Here is a 22,888-nt window from a genome sequence, read left to right on the forward strand (position 1 = left end):
CCGCAGTGTTATAATATTAACTATTGCCTTAGTTATCTATTTATTTATTAGCCCAAATAGGGTTACTGGGAAACTGGATTTTGCATCGAATCACTATAATTGAGTTGATTCGAATCTGGTATCATTCGGCAAAATGATCTTTCAAAGTGAATTTACCTGCTGTAAATTAACAAACTAAGGAGGTATTGTTTAACACACGTATTCTCCTCGAACTATTTATAGTATTTATTGCATTGAGTGTCGGTAATTTTTAACAGTAAATTTCTTCGTACTTATCTGGAATGATTATTCTAAGATACATCGACGAATCCATGTAAGGGTAATATGAAACGGAAGTTGTTAAGCCCAGAAGGGCTGTTAGTCCCGAAACGGCATTTCGCGTCGATTCACTAAAAACGGCTGGATCACTTTTCTAATTGTTGCCACCAAATATTATCGCCCTGAATTATATTTAAAGAAACTAAATAATGAATCAACAGGAATGTATGCATGTTTCTCGCATTATGAAAAAACAACGGTACCTAGAGTCATCAAATTTTGAATAACATAGTCCTACACCAAAACATGGGCACGAAGCCGGAATTTGGAATTTGTTTTATTGTCTACTCCATATTTTGTAAAACAAATTTTTCATTAAAAATTCAACAATTTTAAACCGAGCAGTGGTAGAAGCACTGTAGGGAATAAAATATTTCTCGAGAAGTGGCACCACTGTACGGGATAAAGTATTTTTATCTTCAGACTGTCTATCGGAAATTCTAAAGATAAACTGTTTTTAAATATTTTTAGATCAATGTATCGGTAGCCCAAATACTCTCGAAAAGTGTATGTATCAGTAAATGGGAGCAAAAACGCCCGTGGGCGTAATGTAAAATCTGAAGCTTTTAGATTTTATTTATTTATTTTATCGTCCAAAATCGCAAGTGACAGAAAAGATTTTACTTTAAAAAGATGGCAAACATATATTGATCCCTAGGCTCACCAGTGGTGGTGCAGCGAGTAAGGTCGCCTGTATAAAACCCGGGGCAGATTGTATACGGTTTTCGTGCGTTTTTCCATCGCGTAAATTAAATATGAGTCGAAAGTCCTCCACGGAGGCATTTCTTCTCTCAGGCAAATACCCGTTTTGTATTTTGCTGTAATCAAATTACCCAATAATCAATAACCTAATCATATCTACCATACAAAGGTACTGAATCTCATCAAGTAGAATATTACTGATAATCCGATGATAATCCAACAGCTATAACTAATCTTCTACTTCGTAAACAAATTACTTAGGTACGCCTTATTAAAATAATCAGTAAATTTGGATCTAGCCTGTAAAAAAGGTCAAGATTATATATGGTTAATCACCTGTCTAAACGTGACACAATAAATACTATCATTGAACATCCTCTCCCTAAAGCTTCCCCAACAATGATCGAGAGATTAAGATCGCGGAACATTGGTAGTTCGACCCAGGTTCAAACTTAAGCTAACTCTCTCTAAAGAGACTACTTACACACGGTGAAAAGCACATAGGTCCGCGAAGGGGTGACTTAGAAAAGTTTTACTAACATATTAAGACGTTTTATAGCAATTCGTTGCTGCAGCATACCTTTTTATAGCAGTACTGTAAGAGTTCAACAGTAAATTTTATCAAAAATAAAAGAAATTACCGAGTATTGCAGGTGAAAATTTTGCACCTGCACACGAAATACTAACAACAAAGCCTATTTAGGCATGTAGATATGCAAATATTCTCTTTTTTAGTGAATACGCCGTAAAATAGTTAATTTAAAAAACATCTATAATGGCAAGTCTTAAAAACAGTAGATATATAGAACTACATATTTTGCTTTTAAACTGCTTAGTTGTCTAATCAGTAACAGATAGATAACATTTAAAAGAGGTTTAGGTTTATTTGATTATGGAAAAGCAGGCTAAGGCTACCTGCATAAGGGAAGAGATGCCTTCATGGAGTCTTTCTAAGGAAAACTGGCTCGTATCCACGTTACACACGGGGATAACCACGAAATCGCTCATGCGGCCAAGTGCGATTCGAAAGCATGTCCAACTGTCAGCCGTTCAGCGACATTACCACTCGACTACTTTTGGTTCTAAAATTTGAAAAGAAAACTTCGTTTGCCGAATGGCGACGCATTGGCTTATGATAGATAAGTATATTTTATTTTGGGCCGTGGTAACACTTTTCTCTTAAATCTCTGAGTTTATGTATACCGTATTTAAAAAAAAAAAAAAAAAAAAAAAAAAAAAAAAAAGAATTTTATAGTACGAAATTTGAAACAGAAGAAATTTATGCGATTAATTTAATTTCCGAAGAACGTGGTTACAGTCAGAACATAACAAATGAAAAGCAGTCACGGATAAACTACCGGTAACTATCACAATATTATTTCTTTTAAAAAAATCTATATTCCAATAGGAATACATAGTAATATTAACATTACAATATCTGACGGATGCGCGACGTGTCCGGCTAATCGAAAGAAGGGAGCGATCAACAAACCCGGAAATTGAACGATCGAACACATCACCAGTTAAGGGTACCATGCAGAGTCGTAGCTAGGGTTTTCAGCGCCCAGGGACAACTGAAGATTTCGCGCCCCCTACTGCTTGCCAAGGATGGAAAACATTTAATTCTAAAATGTCGTAACATCAGTTTGGCGCCCCTTGGATTCTGCGTCCGGGGACAGATGCCCACCTCTAGCTACGCCCCTGGTACCATGAGCTAGAATGTAAATAATAGAAGTAAGGTGAAATCACAAGCTTGGAAAGTTTAAGTGTGAGAACAACTGCCACGTCCGGGTAACTCAACGAAGAGTCTGCACACACACAAAGTTTCTAATAATAAATGCAAGGGAAAATAAAACAGATGAAATGCTAATACAAAAATACTGAATAAAAATTAAGGTAATTGAGGGTATTAAGTAATCAGTTTACCAATAAACTATCCCTCCGGGAGAAATTCCATATACAACAGAGGAAGGGGTAAATTATGGGAGTATTTTTAAAATTTTCAAAACCTAGGGCTAAAATCTAGGGAGGAAAACAACAAGCGAGGAAATATGGTATAAATACATATTCTTCATTACCTTAGTAACAGAGTTAGCATGCAAGTGGAATACCAATGAAACTGCAGGACAGCTGCATCACTAGTGAGTCTGGTAAAATTTCTACACTTTCAACAAAATAAAATATACGGAAAGCAGCAAAATGAGGCGATCACGATTTAAACCGGCTTGGAGGACGAAAGGTGTTCAATAACGTAGCAGCAAAGCCTAAATTAGGCGCTGGATCATTTGAATGGCCTTCTCCAAAGAGAAAAAGAACCTGACCAAGAACAAAGCAGACATTTTTCTTTAGTTTCACCATAAATCCATCACGATTTTTCCCCTGCGTAGACACCCACGGACGAAAGAACGAACTATCTTTAAACATACATATTTTCTCCCAACAACAGGATAGACTCTTTCAAAGGCAATAAAAAAAATAAAATTTTAAAAAAACTTTCTCAATTTCTTTTTACTTTTTGCTTTAGTGCAGTTGAACTATTGTAAGTGGTTATACGAAAATTAACTTTGTCGTCATCTAAAAGATGCTTCTAATAAAGTTAGATAAAATATGCAATTTATTAGCGATTGAATATCAGCTAGTAATTGCTTCATCACCAACTACTTCTTAGAAAACCTATACTTTCTAAAACTTAACATTACACAGAAATTTAAAATCTTATTAATACACAGGAAGAAATAAATCTTTTTATGGAACACAAGAAAATGATTTGAAGCTTAAATTACATTACTTCGAATAAATTAAAAACACAAAATATCGCAAAATTTTTATTAATACGTTGAAGGTTCCAAACACCACACATGTCAAGGGACACAGAAGGTTGGCTGTCATACTTCTGATCCATCTTTGAATCCAAAATTTTTGCGATTACAATGTCTTTGAACTGTCTTCTGCGATGCACATTGCATATCGTATTTATTTATCCGTATTTTTAAATCAGAAGTGTCATCATGTCCACTCCGTAAAACTCATGTCCCCGGCACTTTGTCAAAAGTGTAAACTTTTCGGTGATTATTTTGATACCTGCCACAGTTCTGACGAAAGTAATTATATAATTTCAACGAAACTGATATAAATAATTCTATAATTTCTGGAGTATAATTTTTAAGTTGATGACCTGCTTATTGTCCACTTATAGCAATATCCTAATGTATTTGCTTCGAGGGCCTTGTATGTCCATGTAACTGCAACACAGTCACCTGTTTAGGCTTTCCGGCCTTTCGCCATTGCCGCACAGCTAATGGATTTTTTCCTCCGGAAGGCATACAACGGCAGCTTAAGCCTGTTGTCCTCCTGGGAGTGCAAAAGGAGAAGCACACAGTCCTCCAGCTACTTTTACCTTAATTAATCTATGATTAGGTAGTCGAGAAGAGTCGTCTGCCTGGGATCGGACTGCGGCTGGCAAGACTTAGGGTTAGAATAATACTCAGAGTTCTTAAAATGGGACTCGTTGTCGAACTCAACATTCCCACCTCATAAAGATAAGCCAAAAAGCTGTACATTAATCCTCAGAACTAATTTGCAAACATTGTTGTTATCGTCATTATTATTAGTACGTACATATTTCTCATCGAATCTAGAATTATTAAAATTACGAAATATTTTATGAGCAATACCAAACAACTATTATACTAAATGCTTATGCAACACAGATTAATGCTTAACAAATAACAAATACCATCTCTTTCTAACAGAAAAACTATCTTTGGCTATTTGACACCACATGAGAGAATTAAACAAATATTGTATTTCCTCGCATATTTTTACCCCAGAAATTTAGCGCCAGGCTAAAAAAATTTTAAAAATTCGCGTAATTTTCCCCTTCTTCAGTGCGTTCACGGAACTAACCTCCTTACATTTTAATATGAATTCGTCTAAGTAGAGAGTGCTTCCGTCTGATAACAATGAGAAATCCTAGCAGACTATCTGCGAAGGTTATGCCTAACATTTCCCTTCTAACTGTTGAATTTTATGCCAGCCTAATGCTAAAACCGACCTATCACACAAAAGGGAGAACTAACTGATATTCAATCTTCACATTCAGTCGCTGAGTCGTCAGCCATATATTCGCCTTCATTGAACATTCATGGGTGATTTGAAGCCTAAGGAGTAGCAGAGACAACAATACGAACGGGCGGAGATTCAAACTATAGGGATGTAGAAATGAAGATAGCTTATTAGATACAGTAATATTAGTATTACTCTGCATTCTTATTAAAATGTAGGTTTCTTTCAAAGAAGTTATATATTGATAGTTACCTACAGTTTATCCACGACTGCTTTTCATTTGTTTTGTTCTTATTTTAAGCGCGTCCTTCGGAAACTTAATTACTCGCATAATTTTGTCCTCTCGATTTTCGGACGATAAAATTAATGAGGAAAATAAGGTGGGTATTTTCATTATCATAGGAGTTTGAATTCCTATCACAGAAATTACAGGCCTCGAGTAAAATATCATAATTTTTGCTAAAATAATTCTAAATGACATACGAGAAACAAAAATTAAGATTAAAATTCAATTGCTCTACCGTAAACTAAATTTTTTGTCCTACTTAACAAGCTGTTGGAGAAATTTCGTAATTTCTTCATCAACCATCCAACGACAGAGCGTTAACAGTTACAAACTCTTAAAATTTAACAGATTTAAATAAAAAATAGTTATTTCACTCTATTCAGTTTGAAAGCTACTATTTGGCAAGGCTAGTTTTATTTTAAGGTGACAAAAGCGGAGGTTGCTTCAAGAATAATAAGCAGAAGGCATTGAAAATTACGTCACAACAACTGTCCTCACCTTTCAATGTCGAACATCGAAACAGTGCTGGAATTTTGACAAGTTTCGCCTACAAGGTGTTTAGATATCTCATAAAAAGTTGCAAAATGGTGACATTCACGCACTGCTAAAGGATAAAATCGTACCGCGGGGGGGGGGGGGAATTCGGAAATTGAAGCCCACTTTTCACGGTAACTAGTTAATACTGCATTAATTGATGGTTAAATCTAGACAAATGTGTCAAAATTACAAGGAGTTGCGAATAATTCAAATGCATTTTAATTACAGATAACATGGATATAATTTCAATATTAACGATTTAAATAATGTACTAGTTGTAAAACCTATTCTCCATACCATCTCATTATAAAAATCGCAACCTATAAAATGAGTTATATTCATTTAACCAGCATAAATTATTGAACAAGACCATGAAATGTACTTGTGATGACACAATACTCATTGAATACATGCATGCCCACCAAAGGTCGAGTGCTGAGAGTCCCTGAAGATTGGTAATTCGACCTGGGTTCGATTCCAGGCGAACGTTCCAGTGGGCGTTTTCGTGGTTTTCCTCAGGTGTAGCGTGGGGTCAGTTCCCTTAAAAAGGCCTCCACGAATGCATTCTTCCTCCCAGGCAGATGGTCCTCGCATGCTTCGCCGTCATGGAATAAACCAAAATAAACCAATCGATACAAGCACAGTATTACGTATAAATAAAAAAATTAATACGTTAGAAATGCGCCTTTGTTGCGCTTTTACAATTTTATGTCGATGTCGAAGAAGAAATTTTATTTTTAATGGTAGAACTAATTCAATATAATGGATATCAGAATAGGTATACAAAACTTCCTGATCATAAATCAATTAGTTGTAAAGTCATCAAGTTTTTAAATGTGAAAATATTTGCCATATTTTGACATGTACACTTTGCAACCTCCCTCCCTATGAAAAAGGGAATAGTTCTATATCTCCCGTTCTACAGAGCCAATTAATGAAATTTAACTAGCATTTTCCATGCCTCGAAAGCGCGACATAGGACATATATTAGATTTATATATAGTATTGTCCTAACACACAAAATTGGACCTTTTTCTGAAATATAATACTAAGTTTTTTCCATATTTCGATTCTACGACTCATATGCCAAACTGCCAAGTTTTGTGAAAAATCACACGAGAAGTTTTTAAAAAATTAGCTCTAAAACCTTTAGCACCTCAATCTCCCCCTTTTTCCCCCTTCCTTCTTTCACAATTTGAAATTTATGTTCAATTCAAACAAATTTCGCAGATGTTTTCCGTTTTATTTTTTTTTAATTTGTATTTTTTTTTAGTAATTTTTATAAATTTGTCGAAAACATTTTTTAATTATAACCTTTAAAATGTTTACCATCACCGTAAAGTAGATGTATTTCTAAGCATATCTGCAAAAAATTACAGCTTTTTATTCTAAATTTCCCAAGATATACACGTATTTATATACTAGTGCGTTCTGAAATTTGGCATATTTGTTACAAGTGATAATAATGCCAAATGTATTTCACGCACTTTGTTAAAATTATTTGAAAGCATAAACGATGCGCCTTTTTTTTTCCTCTCGTGCATGATGAAAAGGAAAGGAAAATAGGTTATTATAAATTAAGAAATTCGCCAAGTGATGTATTCTTGGCGCAAACTGAAGAAACGCGAGGAAAGATAAATTTTTAAGTTTCTAAGTCGTGTCTTACCAAGTTTAACAAAATTTAATATTTAGATATAATTCGAGTTGTAGAATCGAAATATGGAAAAAAACTCGGTATGTCATTTAAGTCCGATTTTGTCTCAAAATACCTCTGCTGGACCAAAGCTATACTATGCAAATCTATAATATATCCTACGTCGCGCTTTTGAGACTTGAAAAACCTAAGTTAAATTTCATAAACTGGCCCAGTAGAACGGAAGATCTAAAACTGTCATTATTTTTTTTTTCCATTTCTGAATTTCTCATTATGCTTGGTGTATTTAAACCAAGACCGAACATAAAAGTATTGGGGGGGGTAAGGTGTAAAAAAATATACATACGGACGCGGAAATCTTGAGCACTTAAGACCTTTAATGATATGGCGCTGGCAAGTTACCCCCATGAATACGAGGAATTTCCTTTAAAGCCTTCGTTTTAGGCAAACAGGCCTAGTTTTCTTTTTTTCTCCCTATGATCTTAACAAATCCAGGTTTACTGACAGAAATGCACTTCAAGTACGACTGTTTGGCGGATTTTATGCCAAATAACCTCACCGGTTATAATGTGCCTAACACAAGGTCAACGCACTTCAGCATGAAAACCTATGCTGGAAATGTCGATACCAAAAGTCTACTGCAGGGGTCTCAAAACGTTTTAGTTCGCGGAGCTCTTTCACGAAGCTTCGAGGGACAATACCTAGTTAGTTCACTACAACACGGTGAAGTAATACTAATGAACATACACTTAACAAGACAGGGAGATTGTTGGGATTGGATCTACATGGCTATGATATCACTAAGAGATATTTTTCTTAGACTTTCATGCAATTTCCCCTAACATAAATTCCGTAAAACTACTTATATATTTGTAAAAATATTCTTGTCTCAGAATATTAAGAGATTTCTTCGGCTTGCAATGTAACTTTACGTTTTATGTAGATTTACTTCTCCCCGTTGTAACAATTTAATAGCGAATTTCTTCGATTTTGATCAGGTGTAAACTTCCGCTCATAGGTATTTCATAATTTGGGCAACTTTTGCCTGGGGGAGATCTATAAAATTAAAGTAAATTACAACATATACGAACAAAAATTACGATTTAAACAGAATCCCTGCCGAAAATTTCTAAGCATAGACATTTAATATTATTATGAAAGTAGGTAAATATAACACGCGAGATCTTCATTCTCACAAAAAAATACAATATTTTTTTTTAACAGAATGTTGCTGTATTTCACTTATTGTAAACTTAGAAACGATTGTATAATATTTACAATATGCTTTATAAAGAAAGTGCATGGCAGGTAATGTACTAGACTGCATAGACTGTTTATTATAAGAGTACAAAATAATATATGTTATCAAGCTTACCTTAAATTTTATAAAACTATTTAAAAACCTTTGGCGGGCGGTCCGTAGTTGAGGGTCTGTTGTAATAGCTAGTAAGACACCGTGAGAGTCCAAGTCAAGCATCGAATATCAAATAATCCACAACACTTTGAAAGAACTGGGACAGGGTTTCAACATGTAAACGTCCTCAACAAAGGGCTGGCACACCGTCTCCACTTAAGGACGGAATTTTAAAAAGCAAAGTTTCTGACAATTACAGTGATATAGACTACAGGACAAGGTTACGTTTTTTGAAGACTTTTCTGTCAGAAATATAAGCAACATCGAGTCTGTTCTTATGATTACAATAAAATGAGTGTGTAACTATTTCCCCTTCAGAAGGCGACTAATATCAAGACGCTAGAAAACCACTCAAAACAGCAAATAATGACGAAAAAATCTAAAGTGTAAAATTCTGTGAAGAGAATGAATGACTAGCTATGCAATTTATCCGTTCTCCTTAGTGCTTGGCTGACAAGATTTTCATGAGTCACTACTCAATGGCATTGTTAAATAGAGCGCGAAAAAATTTTTTGTAATATAATCGATATATTATTGAAAATACAGCATTTTAACGCAATATGGACATGCATGGAAGAATGGATTTTCATTAACTAGTAATCTGAATACTTTCTTATAATTAGAAACTGAGGTCAAGAAGGTATTAGAATTTTGTAGAGCAATCTGGAGTTCAGGTGATTATGGACCTGCAATAAATGCTGGTAATTCAGCGCCAGGATGGCTAAGTAGAGTGCGTAATTCTTAAATGTACAGGCGCATTTACACTTGCTCAACAGACTTGTGCAAGTTGCAACTCGATTATCAGCTGCAATACAATTTGCCTAGTGGTGATCACATAAAAAGACAGAAATTTTCAGACTATGAATTCTTGCCATAAAAATTAACTTATCGATGAACGGGCATATTGCATTATGTGCGCGAGTAAGTGGTTATTTTTGAAACATCAAAAATGCGAATTACTTAAAAATTCCGATAAATATAGCGCAAACTGTCGGATTACAAGCTCAAATATACGCATACTATATACAAAGCTTTGGAAACGTTTCTATTTAACACTGTTGTACAATTCGAAAACGGTGGTTCGGCAAATAAGCTATGGCTCACTTGTTTCTGAAAATTAGTTTAGTAAAATCTTAGAAAATATTGTTAGAACATACTTATCACAAACAGAACGCAACATTTCTTTCATTTTCAAATATGATAAATTAGCCAATGGAAATGCTTATAAATGCAGAATCAATGGCACATTTGCTTATTTTATATTTCCACAAACATCATTATTTCCCCTGTTTTCTGCAAATTAAAAGTTTCGTACTCACTTCAAGTGTTTTAATGAAGCCATTTTGCTCTCCATTCTCTTGTGCAAGTTAGTTGAACAACTTAGAATGTCACTTACATGTTAGTTGTTAATAATTCGCATACCTATAACTCAAGAGGCGAACGCATATCCACATCAAGTCTGCCAAGCAAGTATTAATGGCTTATAAATGAGTTTTACCACAGTCTTTAGAATACAACTTCTCAGAGAGAATATTGAAGACTGCATCCGGCAAATATTTAATTACCTGTTGCATTTTTTCAAAGTCCAGGCACGGCCGCTGGATGGCTTGGCCGGTGGGGGTCCTTCGATGCCTTTTTCGAGGAGACACCGAACACAGCTCGTGTGGGGGTATATGAGCCTGGCGCAGACACTTGCTGGGTTTGTGGACGTCAGCCGGCGGCGAAGTCCTGAATTCAACGGGGCAGCACACGAAGAGCTCTTCCTCGTCCTCCTCAGTGCCACCACATCCCCACTTACGTTTCTCAGGATGGTGGTGGTGAAGGAGGTGCGGACTACCGCTGTTGATCACCTCCAGTTCCTCTTCGGAACTATGATGATCAAAGTTGTGATCGCTGTCGGAGGGCAGCGCAGAATCTAAGGCCGCATCAGGAGACCGGTTGTTGCTCGTCCTCCGTCTGTGGTGGTGGTGGTGGTGACGGTGGCGGAAGGGTTCCGTCGTATTCCCTCCCCCTTCATCACCCGTTGTCACCTGGTGTAATGGTTGCTGCTGCTGTCTTTTAGATCGCCGGTTGTCACTGTGACGACTGCTTTCAATATGGATGATGCTTTCCATATCTGAAAATAAACCACGTTTTACAAGACCTCATAAATTTGAAACTTTTGAGAGATTTCAGTAAAATACAAAGCAATCCATAAATAACTGGAAAAATCTGCTAAGAGCTTGCAAATAAATTTATGGTTGGATTTAACATGTCTTTTAGCCTCGGTAAAATTCTGAAGAATACCAAAGTCAATATCACTAAGTTTATCTTATTTTCTGTTCACAAAGAAATACATTTTAAAGGTTAAAAGGAAAGCCACACACATATTCTCACATTATACACTTTTAGATATCCACATAGGAGGATTAATTATCGAATCATAACACCGTCCGACCGCAACGGTTCTTTCAATCGATCAGCTACGTGACAGTAAAAATGTCTACAACAGCAAGCACATTTGATGTTGTTTGCACTGCACATCTGGAATACTTAATACGATAACAGAATAAGGGTATTAGTTGAAGCTGTCAAATTCAGACTACAGTTTCTAGTTATGTAGTTCTTTAGCTAGTTACAGAAAGACTATTCTGTGACACAGGAGGGAAATACGGGTTTCCAGCTGAGTCGATTGGACCTCCTGGGGCTCGATGAAATTTTATAGGGGATCACTGAGAATCATGGGATCGACTAGAGGTCGACAGCTGAATATGGACCACCAAATGATAGGCATAATCATGATCCCGTTGATTTAAAAAAAAAAAACTTAAATTGTAATTCATTATTTATCGGTATAATTACACCATTATTATCTTCAGTTTCCGTTTTAAAATTTACTTATTTATATCGACATCGAAACGAAAAGAGTTCGATTGTATTTTTTTGTTCGTGTTAGATAGGATTGTATTTCCTCAGAAGATATATTGCTATATACAGGACACTAGCAAAATTTCAAACAAGATTTCAATGCTCGCTTCCAAGACACTGAAAGTTTGAATGTGTCAACATGGCTCCCAGAACCGCGGAAATGCCATAAATCTGATTTTGAAGAAGAGTTAATTAATTTAAATGAGGATCTTTAAGCATGAATCTTATTCAAAACAATTTAAAATCCAATTTTTTGTTTTTTAAATTCAAAATCTGGCAGAAGTATCCCAAAATAAAAATAATTTTCGAGCCAGCATTATTGAACTTCTCCCTCTTTAACCTTTATACAGCACATTATAGAGAAAAAATGTAAGGGGTATAGATGAAGAAAACCATTCTTTTAAAAGGGGATCGATGGAAAAAAAAGCTGGAAATCCTTGTGTGTGTCTCTTAATAACAACTAAACTGCTTACCTGTAGGCAGCACGCATCTTAAACTTCAATATAACTGACAGGATATATAGTTACTACTAAACGATCACTAAAAATTGTCTTCGTACCAGTGCTATCACTTAATAAATTAGAATTAAGATTTATATTACCATTAACTCACCAGTAACACCTGAAAGCTAGCATGTTAGTGGTAGAATTACGAAAGTAAATGTTCTTCGGGACTTACACTGAGCTTAAATCCTAATTAAGTCATCCTAAATACATAATATGAATGCATTAAATATATTAAATATACTTATCTATATAAAATAGTAGCATTTGCGTCATCTAGCCCAGTGCTTCTCAACCTTTTTTTGTCCGCAGACCGGTAAAACTTACCATAATTTTATTTAGTACACCAGTTAGTGTGAGGAAATTTTTAAAAAAATTCGCGAACCGGTGGACCCCCCCCCTCCTCAAAAAAACTTTACAAGGTATTCAAGAATTACTACATAAATTAATTGTAATATTCTTATTACCATTTCCTGCAATCATATTTAAATATAAAGATAAGTAAACATTGTAATTATTACATATCAGTATAATTATCATATATACGTAAATAAACCTGTGAGAAAAATCACACTATATTACAAGAAAATAATCACAAAATCCCTTGCATATAAAAACGAATCAGTGACGGTCCCTGGACAAGCGAATGAGGATCCCTTATCTACCATACCTGAAGCGCCACTTGTCAACCTCTTCTCGTCCTCAAGTGGCAACAACTGAAATAATCTGAATTCATAACAATGATTTCGTTGGAAAGAACATCTCTACAAACAACACATTCAGATTTTGGATAATTTTCTTCTGATTTTGGCCAAAGGACAAAAATATATTTCAAACAGTGTGCGATATAGTGCCTTACAGAGCTTTTTCTTTTTTTGGCAGATAGTGGACTATATTCATCTTCATCTGTATTCGAAGGGGTGGACGACGTACTTGGTTTTGGAGAACCCTTTCTTTGCACGAAATTTAGTAATGTGCTTTTCGTTTTATTCTTACTTATCCTGTTTATTGATTTTTAATCTACCTAAAGTTGAAGAAATATTAGTTATAGCACAGTATTAAATTCAATGATTATTAAAAACTTATGCTGATGTATAGTTTTCAGTTGTCCAAGCGTGCAAAAGAATGTAAGCAAGATAAAAAGTGAAACCTAACCTTTGGCGCCTTAAACACTACAATAGATATTCAGCGTTCAAGTAATCAGCGATACTCAAGGCAGACAGGGGCACACTAACTGGTGCACGACAATTTATGAAAGGCTATTAGGTACATAGTTGCCAGTTTGTTATATTTTTCGTCATCGATCATATTATTTTCTAAACTAGTAAACTATTATTACTGTAATGTAGATACTGTTGTTTGTAACATCGGCTGTAGGCCGATGACACTTTGGTTTTTGGACAGATAGCTGAATATTTCGCGGACCGGCGGTTGAGAAACACTGATCCAGCTTATTAAATAAAAGACAAATCGTACAATGGGTAAAAGTATTCCAAATATCATGGTAATAATGTCACATAAATCAATGAATCCCTCTTCGTAAACTAGAAGAACGAACGTTGGAAGAATACTGCCACAACAATGGATTTTAGACGGTGATTAAAGCAATAACAACGAATGCTGCTCAATTCTAGTCCCAAACAAAAACGCAAGAATCCTCACAGAAAACATTCAAGAGCTTCTGAACAAAAGAATCAGTAATTCATACGAACTGCTGAAAAGGTTATTACAGCGAAGAAATGGAAGAAGCTAGTTTATGTCTTTTGCAGTGAACCAAAGTACAATTCTGAGGATTATATATGACTAGCTTCCGTATTTAGAATACATAACGATTTATGCGTATCCATGAAATGACGGAATAAGAAACTTAAGAGGTATGTTCATTCTCATCTGTGTCGTACCTAACAGAATTTATACGATAGCATCACGTCAACCGCAATAATGGTCTGAATTCTAGACTGTTCCTTGTAGCAGTTCCTAAATTGTGGCCAACAGAAAGCATTTGAGAAAAATAAATACTCCGGATATGTATTTTCAGATTATCGTTTCCGTTTACGTATTTTTCTAAAGCAAGCAAAAGCATCTGTTAGTGTTTTTGTTTTAATTCTATACAATATCATACCATATACACTATCCACGCAACGCTTAGCAGGATATCCAATCTATACGACAATCTTCATTAGCAGGCATATATCAACAATAACATAAATCCATCTTGACCTACGAAATTGCATCAATCTCCACTGGACAAAAACATATGTAGCTGACACTGGCAATGAAATCATTGACAACCTCGCAAACGAGGCTACAAAATCGCGGATATTCATGCTATTCCACTAATTCAACAAAAAAGCTCGCACCCTATGATAGGCAGATGCACACATTACCACATTCCAAAAGCAAATATGCACCAGAAGATCTAACTTTAATTAACACGTTAGACTAGCGGACATAGTTGTATTTATTTCTACGTATCTCGGATTGCACTGACTACTACACTGACCTTTCAATATGTGATAAGCAAAGCACACCGAAGCAGTACGTATAACAAGCTGCCAAATAGCAGAACTCCATGAGCAATTCCCGAACAACAATCCGTAAGCATTCAGCTAGCATCTAATTAAGAAAACATCAAGTAATATCACGTAATAAAGAAAATCTGCAAGATAACGTACGTGCTAGGTTGTGTACCAATATACCAAAGAGCAACAATAAAACCTAAGTTAAGCAAAATAAACCCGTGGTTTGGGTATCAAGAAAACTGGGCACCACAAAATTGTACTTACAGACCAAGGAAAGGAGGCACCATAAAAATTTCTCACTATTGGTTTTGCCATGGAATATACGGGCATATAAAACCAAACCCGAGAAAGAAGAAAAGGACAAACGGATAGGTGTTATATTGTAAATGTATGATGGGGAACCAAAATCTTTTAAGTGGTTAGGGCATCTGGAAGTCTTAAAAACTGGCCCTGAATAAACTCAGGGCACAACAGATGCAACAGCATCTATTCTTCCACTGTAAAAGTGAGGTTGCGGAGCAAAACCGACTAACTCCGTTCTCCATCAAAAGTCAAGAACTCTCAAACTGTAGTTTATAGATTCCAGGATGATCGTGTTTTAACGTTCAAAGGTCCTCTGGTTATTTTTTAAACTAATTGATTCCATAAAAAAAATAAAAATATCTTTTAAGAAAACGATTAGGAAGCTCGGTAAAATGCCTATCGCATGGAAGTGTCCTCGAATTCGAAATTCGATTTGCTCTATTTTTATTTTATATTTCCTATTCTATTCTATATTTACTTATCCAGAAAATATTCAAAATTCGAATGGTTTCCTCACTAAAAACAAAATCTTAAATCCATCTAAATTGGAGGCTATCTGCCATACTGATTGAATCTCAGGAGAACTGACATTCATTTTCATAACACAAACCTTTTATTAAAAACATATATTTAGGTATAAAAAATTACTTTTCTAAGACAGCCGTCATTTTAAAGGTATTTTGACCTCATTACGTTTTATGTCAAAACATTATCACAACTCTGGTGTTAAAAATTGCCATTGACATAATGTACACAACTCCTGTTCTGACTGTAAACCGTTTTCTCTAAGCACGCATGTCGTGATGGACAGAACGGAAACAAAAAAGAAAAATGATTCGCTCTGTTTCGATTAGGCTTTTCCTGTTATTCAATTTCAGTTCTATTGTACAGTTCAGAGCAAGTTTTATTCCGCTTGATTGATTATTGTGCCGCTGCTCTCTGAACATAAAGCAAATTTTGGACGTGAAACTGATCACAAATTAAATTTCTCTACAATTACTAGGGCAATCCGCTATGAAGAATTTAATAAGACGAACACAAAAATTACTTTTTCAATTTTCAAGGAGTTCTCAAACTTTTTTGCTATTTGCACCCACAAACGGTCGACTAGTACTGCATTAGGGGCCTTTACCCATTTAGCGAATCAAAGTCGTTCAGCTAGAAAGTAAATACTTAAAGCAGGATTCCATATCATTCTACAACGTTCAAAAGGACTGCCTAAGGGGAGGATAGTGAAGGGTTAATCTACGGGAAACTGGTTGGTAGTCACCCTGCACGTGGAGAAACCAAAAACAAACCATGCAGCCAAGACTGCTTTCCTGGGTTCGAAACCGGGACAAACAACTCATAATCTGTAACTTAGCCGCTCGGCCATTGATGAGGGGGAAAACCGCAAAAAAGGTTCTTTGAAGATTTCCAAAATTGCAGAGAACTGGGAAGTTCGGCATTTTTCATTACAGTTCGACTGGACTAGATTATTTAGATTACCGTAAAGCAGGCGAGAGCTATCTGCTTGACGATAGGAATGCCTTCTTGGGGTTTTTTTTTTAAGGTAAACTGGCTCGTATTGACGTTACAGGTGGGGAAATCACAAAACTTTCATGAGGCAAACCTGTTCACCGGGATTTGAACCCGGGTCGAAATAGCGGCGTTCAGCGATTTTACTGCTCGGCCGTTAGTATAGTTCGAAGAGACAGCAAATTAAAAATAACTCTGGAACACATAAGTTAATACAACTATTTAGTTTAATACACTTTGATTGATCAAATAAATATAAAGATTTAATACATTTTGATTCATGAAATATTATAGTATGAACATTTAAAACTGCATTCAGCGCAAAGCGTATACATTTGAATAAACTTGCGTCGTCAATATGTAGAGCATGAAAATAAATGCAATTTTGTCCTTACAGTGGCACACATTTGTTTTCGGACACCTGCATTTTAAAATTTATTTGCATAGATTCTGTAGTAAACATTGAAGCACAGACTCAAAATTTTTTCTTAATAATTTTTTTTTTTATTTTTTTTTTTTTTATTTTAAGACTTGCTTGTTGCAAAATAATTATCATTAATTTACTCTTTGGAATAAAATAGTTTATTCCAAAAGTGCTAATTAGTAACTCAATTAATTCGGACACTCGAAAGTTCTGTTGAGAAATTTCAGAAGACGATGTTTCTTGTTATATTTTTTCATTTTAAACAAAAATACATCACAGGAATTATCCTCTACATTTGAGAATTATTACTTGTTTCGTAAAATACATGAACAGTTCTGTATCTGAAGTGAACATGACAAGAAGCCACAAATTGACGATAAATTCTGTTCAGAATTTAATTATTCACGGATTTCAAGATGATAAAGAATCTGAGATTTATCCTATCAAAAATCAAAAAATTAATGCTGGAAAACTTGCAACGAATTCAGAAGAACGGCTTCCAATAAAAATTAAACCTGAAACAGAAGAGTCATTAGGATCCACAGATACAATACGAGCAAGAAGAAAATTCTTCGTCAACAACAAAACAATGAAATTACACCTCGCACTCCTAAAATCCATGCTAAACAAATATTTACCATATCGAAATAACGCTGTATTTAGAGATAAGTCAAAATTTAATACATATGGGTCCAATTGGACGAATTACTATGAGGTGAAACCAAATAAAGAACTGAAACGTATTGATTATTGACTTGACCTATTGAATTGTAACCTATTGACCGAAACACCTATTGATTACTGTTGCGCATGAAATTGGAAGCATAATAATTTGAGTATGTTTTCGGTTGTTTCGATGCCTCTGGGAATTAACTTTTCATAGAACATATGTAAATAATCTTAAAGAAAACTTGAAAGCAACTGCATCAAAATTTAGAATATATAATACACTCAAGTTCAATGAGGCTAACAAACCTAAATATAGAGCTCTAAATGCTCGTTTGTGGTCATTATACATCTGTCCTAAAGTTATCAGAACACCTCCATATTCTTTAGATTTAAACCCTACTGAACATGTATGTATATGGAGTAGGAATGAAACAAAATGAAAATTCTTCCCCCCCCCCCGAAAAAAAAGGTTTAAATCCATGCCTAAAAGTGTCATTTCAGCGAAAGAATATGTAACGAAGTAAATATAAACTGTTTATTCAAAGTGTTTAAATACTTGTGGCAGTTCATTTTCAGAATTTTTTGTAAATTTTTTTTTTTTTTTTTTTTTACCAAAAAGTCTTAGATTAACTTTTTTGAAAACAAGTAGGTTTTTGAAAAATGTGATCAATTGTATATACGAAATAAAATAAAAAAATCGCTTCAGCCCCCAAAGTGTTCGTCCACTTTAAAAATTTGCAGAAAAAGCGCTGTAACCCAGAATTGAATTCGAATATAAAGCCCAATAATTTTTCATATCATCTCCATGTGATTTTGAATAATACCAAGCTTTTTAATTTTTAATATAGACTAATTTTCTTTTTCTAAAATTGAAAATGTAAGAAGGCATAGATAATACGTGCCATAAAAGTGATCGCACATCGAAACATTTTCGTAAAATTATCGTCTAACACTTTTTTTTTTTTTTTTTTATTTTTTGCAGTTTGGTGACGTTTAAAAAACCGTTTTGCTTTATTTTTTGCTTGCTTACTTCGTCATATTTTATTTAATATTTAAAAATGACTCTTAGTCGTAAGGAAACGACGAACATCATTCGAAAACTGATAATTTTTCATCATAAGGGTGGACATTTTATTCGGGATATCGCTAAATTAGTAAATTTATCCCATTCTACGGTCCAGTATGTGATAAAATGCTTTAGAGAAGAAAATCGGAAGCAAAGTATGAACAGGTTGTCCGGCGAAGAGGACTTTACATGATCAGACATTTAATAGATAAAAAAATTGTGAAAGATCTACGTTTCAGTACTGTAAAGATTTCTACAGAACATACTGAAACATCTTCAATTTCACTTGAAACTGTTCGACGAGTCCTACATGGGCGCTCTGCGTTAGAAAAATTTTTAGAAGTGCAAAAAAGAGAAAGCTTAGGCTTTTCTCTGCAAAATGAATGGTAAATTAGTCCGAAGCGTATTAAAATCATGTCCTATGCGCAGATGAAAGCAAATTTAAATTTATTAATTTTGGTTCCGATGGGCGTATAATTTGTACTGCGGGAAAAAAATGAGGAACTTAATCCCAAAGATCTTGGTTGGAATAGTAAAGCATTGCGATGGAGGTGTCCCTTTTGTGAGGGTGCATGTCAGCATCAGGACTAAATAATTCAGTATTTATTGATGGCATAATAAACCCTGCTCTTTATTTAAATATTTTGAAAGATAATTTAAAATTATCCGCCCAAAATTTGGGTACCGGAAACAACTTAATTTTTTTTTATCAGGGTAACGATCCTAAGCAGACGGCCCTCAACGTTCGCATTTGATGTGTTTATAATTGTCCACAAGTTCTGAAAACACTACCTCGGTCTCCAGATTTAAACCCCATAGAACACATATGGAGAGAATTAAAGGTTGAAATATAAACACACAACATTAAAATAAAAATCGAACTAAAAACAGTAATGATGGAAGAATGGAGGAACGTTGATGCAGATATTACAAAGAACTGGTGAACTCTATGCCCAGATGTTTGAAAGCTGTCATAAATGCTGCAGAATATCCTACAAAACACTAACTGACAGAAATACAAGAAAGTTTACTAATATGTGCAGATTTCTTTAAAGTGTACGAAGACTTTTGTGAGGTAACCTTTTCATTACTGATTTCCCCCCCCCCCTCCGAGAAAACAGTTTTCCTATGTTGATAAAATAATTAATGTAGTTTTGTAAAAGAAATCTACAGATGCTATTAAAAATTCTCCTTCTAAAATATTAAATTTTATTAACGAATGAAGCAATATTTCACTGAAACTCGTAAGTGTACAAACACTTTTGGGAGCCACTGTATTTTGTAATTTGTATTCTCACATAGTACATCAGAAGAATACATGTGTCCGGAAACAAATGTGAGACACTATATATTATACTTTTGCTCACATATAAATACAGTTTTACAATAGTTTCATTTTGAGAAAGAAATAATTAAAAAATAATAATTATAAACCATAAAAACAACTGGCACAAGATTCTAGCCCTTATCTAAAGTTAATTCGAAAAACGTTTATGCAAATCATTCACTTTCAAATATCACAGTTTTTATTATGCAACTTTTTTTACTTTCTAAAGTATTGAATGTACAGAATTTTTCACTTTTAGCGCAGTTACTCATTAAAACAATAAAAAAAATTCATTTTAATTGACGGTTTGTGGCAACACTTTCTGAAAATACTGCACTAGCAAACACAACAGAAAATGATGATGTAATTCTCGCTTAAATTCTTAAATATTTGATGATTATCGAACTAGGCAGAACCGCCATTTTATCTTTCATTTCCAGTATGCTGGAATATGTAATCGCATGAATAATAACAATATGATAAGTAACAGATATAAGTTTTTAGTTAATAAATTCTATCACAATGAAAAAATAAATAAAAAAAGGGGATTACTCATGAAATCAGATTGTGGCAAAAATAAAACTGGAATGCCAAGAAGATTTATTTACTTTCAACTCTGACAGCCACACATTTTTTTTGAATTTAGAATTCTTTTCATACTAATGGTTGCCAATCGCGATAACTAAATCAGCAAATCTCTCTTTTTCGCTGCTCGCAGTGTTGCCAGATTATTTTAAAACTTCCTTCGCACAGAAATCTTTAATTAAATACTGAAAAATACTGAAATAAAATTACAATACACTAAACTTACACTTCTGGAGTTCTTCAATTTCAGCACCTTCGTCATCGGATTCGGTCCCGGAATCTCTATCATCGTCTGTCTGTTCGAATAAAAAGATAAAAAAAAAAGGCTACATTAGGAAAATGAACATAATAAAAATCAAACATTCGGCATAGAAAGAACATGTTAGGAAATAACCAGATTTTAGCACAAATAATAAACAGATATCTTTAAAAAAAAACGTAATTTAAAGGATACTGGATTTTTATCCCATTCTCCAGTGCTACTAATATTAAATATCTGAATTCTCACAATAAATGCGTATGATAAAGAAATAAAATAAATCCAGCATAATTGAAAATTTAAGTATATTCGTTATTGCAGCAATCATAAAGAAGCTCGTTAATTTTAAGTAGCTTAACATTCTTTCACCAGCGATTCTGAAGCATCTTAAACAAGGATTATAATAATATATTCTTTTTTAAATTCAACTTAAGAGCCAATTAATTTGCAGCAATGCCTTAAGCAATAAAAGCAAAGAACAATAACATAAAAACTTTAACTCTTGAAATTCCTTGAAGGATTTTGTAATCTTACTTTTAGCATTCTTAAATTATAGCCTTGCAAGAAATGTTTACCCTAAAGCAAACAATAAGCACATTTTAATTAAGTACAAAATTTTCGAAAAATATTTGTAAAGCAAGAATTAGGTAGCATATTAACACGGATTAGCATAATGTACTTCTGAGATGGAGATTCTTCTAGATATATTGAAACCGTCAGATAACAAACACACGTAATTTCATCAGATAGCAACGTATCAGCTCATATTTCAGGGAAAGTTTCTTAACAGTTACTTGATACAGACACCCGTTCAATGACGTGTAATACTTCTTTCTTTCTTTCTTATTTTTTTAACTCGTCAACGTAAAACGTGTTTACAGAAGGAGATAGGGAATATTTCCCTAACTATGCCAAGATGCCCTCTCGACAATACATTCATATTTTATTAGTTATTTGAGAATCGAACTTCTCTAAAATTTTTTTTAAATGTTCGTCTGCGATTTTTTATCCAACTACTTTCCATATTGAATTCATTTACGTTCTTTTACGCACCAAGTTCTGTAATTCTAGCTTTCAAGCTCCATAATACTTTTTTTTTTTTTTTTTTTTTTTTTTAATCCAGCAATTGGATTTCAGTTGCCAGTGTCAATATTAATGGGAGAAAATTTTAATTCAATCACAGTAGCATGAAGAGGTTTTTTTTAACAAAGGCTTTTGTTGTTTCTGAATTCCTGAAACCTGCTGAGAAAAAACTTCTCTTATACTTAAAACTGCTGTTTTGAAATAGCAACTGTCAATATCAGAAGTATTTTCTTGGCAATGCTTTAACAGGCTTGGAAAGTGACTCAAAGTTTTTCTTACAAAATCTTGAGCAAATTCATGTGAAATAACTTCTAACATCGAAAAAATTATGTTGCCTTTCCCCTTCCTTTCAAGCTGATTTAGATGAGCCTCAACGTTTACCATGAAAAAAAAAATGTTTGGATTCACTTGACAGTTCGTTAGTTCTGGATAATCAACACGCTTTTCTAGGAGAAATGCTTTAATTTCTGTTAATAAGGACGCGAAACGTTTCCTCTTGATAACCAACGTACTTTGTTATGCAGCAGATCTGAGTACGCACTCCCCATTTCAACTAAAAATTCTTTAAACTGAAGATGATTAAGAGCTTTAGCTATAGTGCAGTTGATAATCTTAATCACCAAGTCCATAACTTTGAAAATTTCTGGAAATATATGGTCACAAAGTGCTTCTTGATGAATGATACAATGCTAAGTAAGTATTTTGTGACTGAATTCCCCCCCCCCAAATAGCAACAAACCTGCTTT

General features: G+C 34.3%; 1 protein-coding gene across 1 annotated transcript in view; it reads right to left on the bottom strand.

The window, feature by feature from the left end:
- Nucleotides 1-22,888, bottom strand: part of LOC118184449 (uncharacterized) — a 203,631-nt gene that overhangs the window by 100,972 nt on the left and 79,771 nt on the right. The window contains exons 2-3 of the mRNA XM_035354117.2: nt 21,027-21,096; nt 10,542-11,092 (exon numbers count right to left, since the gene is read on the bottom strand). Of these exons, the coding sequence (XP_035210008.1) occupies nt 10,542-11,092; nt 21,027-21,096 (621 nt within the window). The remainder of the gene's footprint in view (nt 1-10,541; nt 11,093-21,026; nt 21,097-22,888) is intronic.

Source organism: Stegodyphus dumicola, chromosome 10, assembly GCF_044657685.1.
Source record: "Stegodyphus dumicola isolate Sdum_Otavi_A_Nest chromosome 10, ASM4465768v1".
NCBI classification, from domain to species: domain Eukaryota; kingdom Metazoa; phylum Arthropoda; class Arachnida; order Araneae; family Eresidae; genus Stegodyphus; species Stegodyphus dumicola.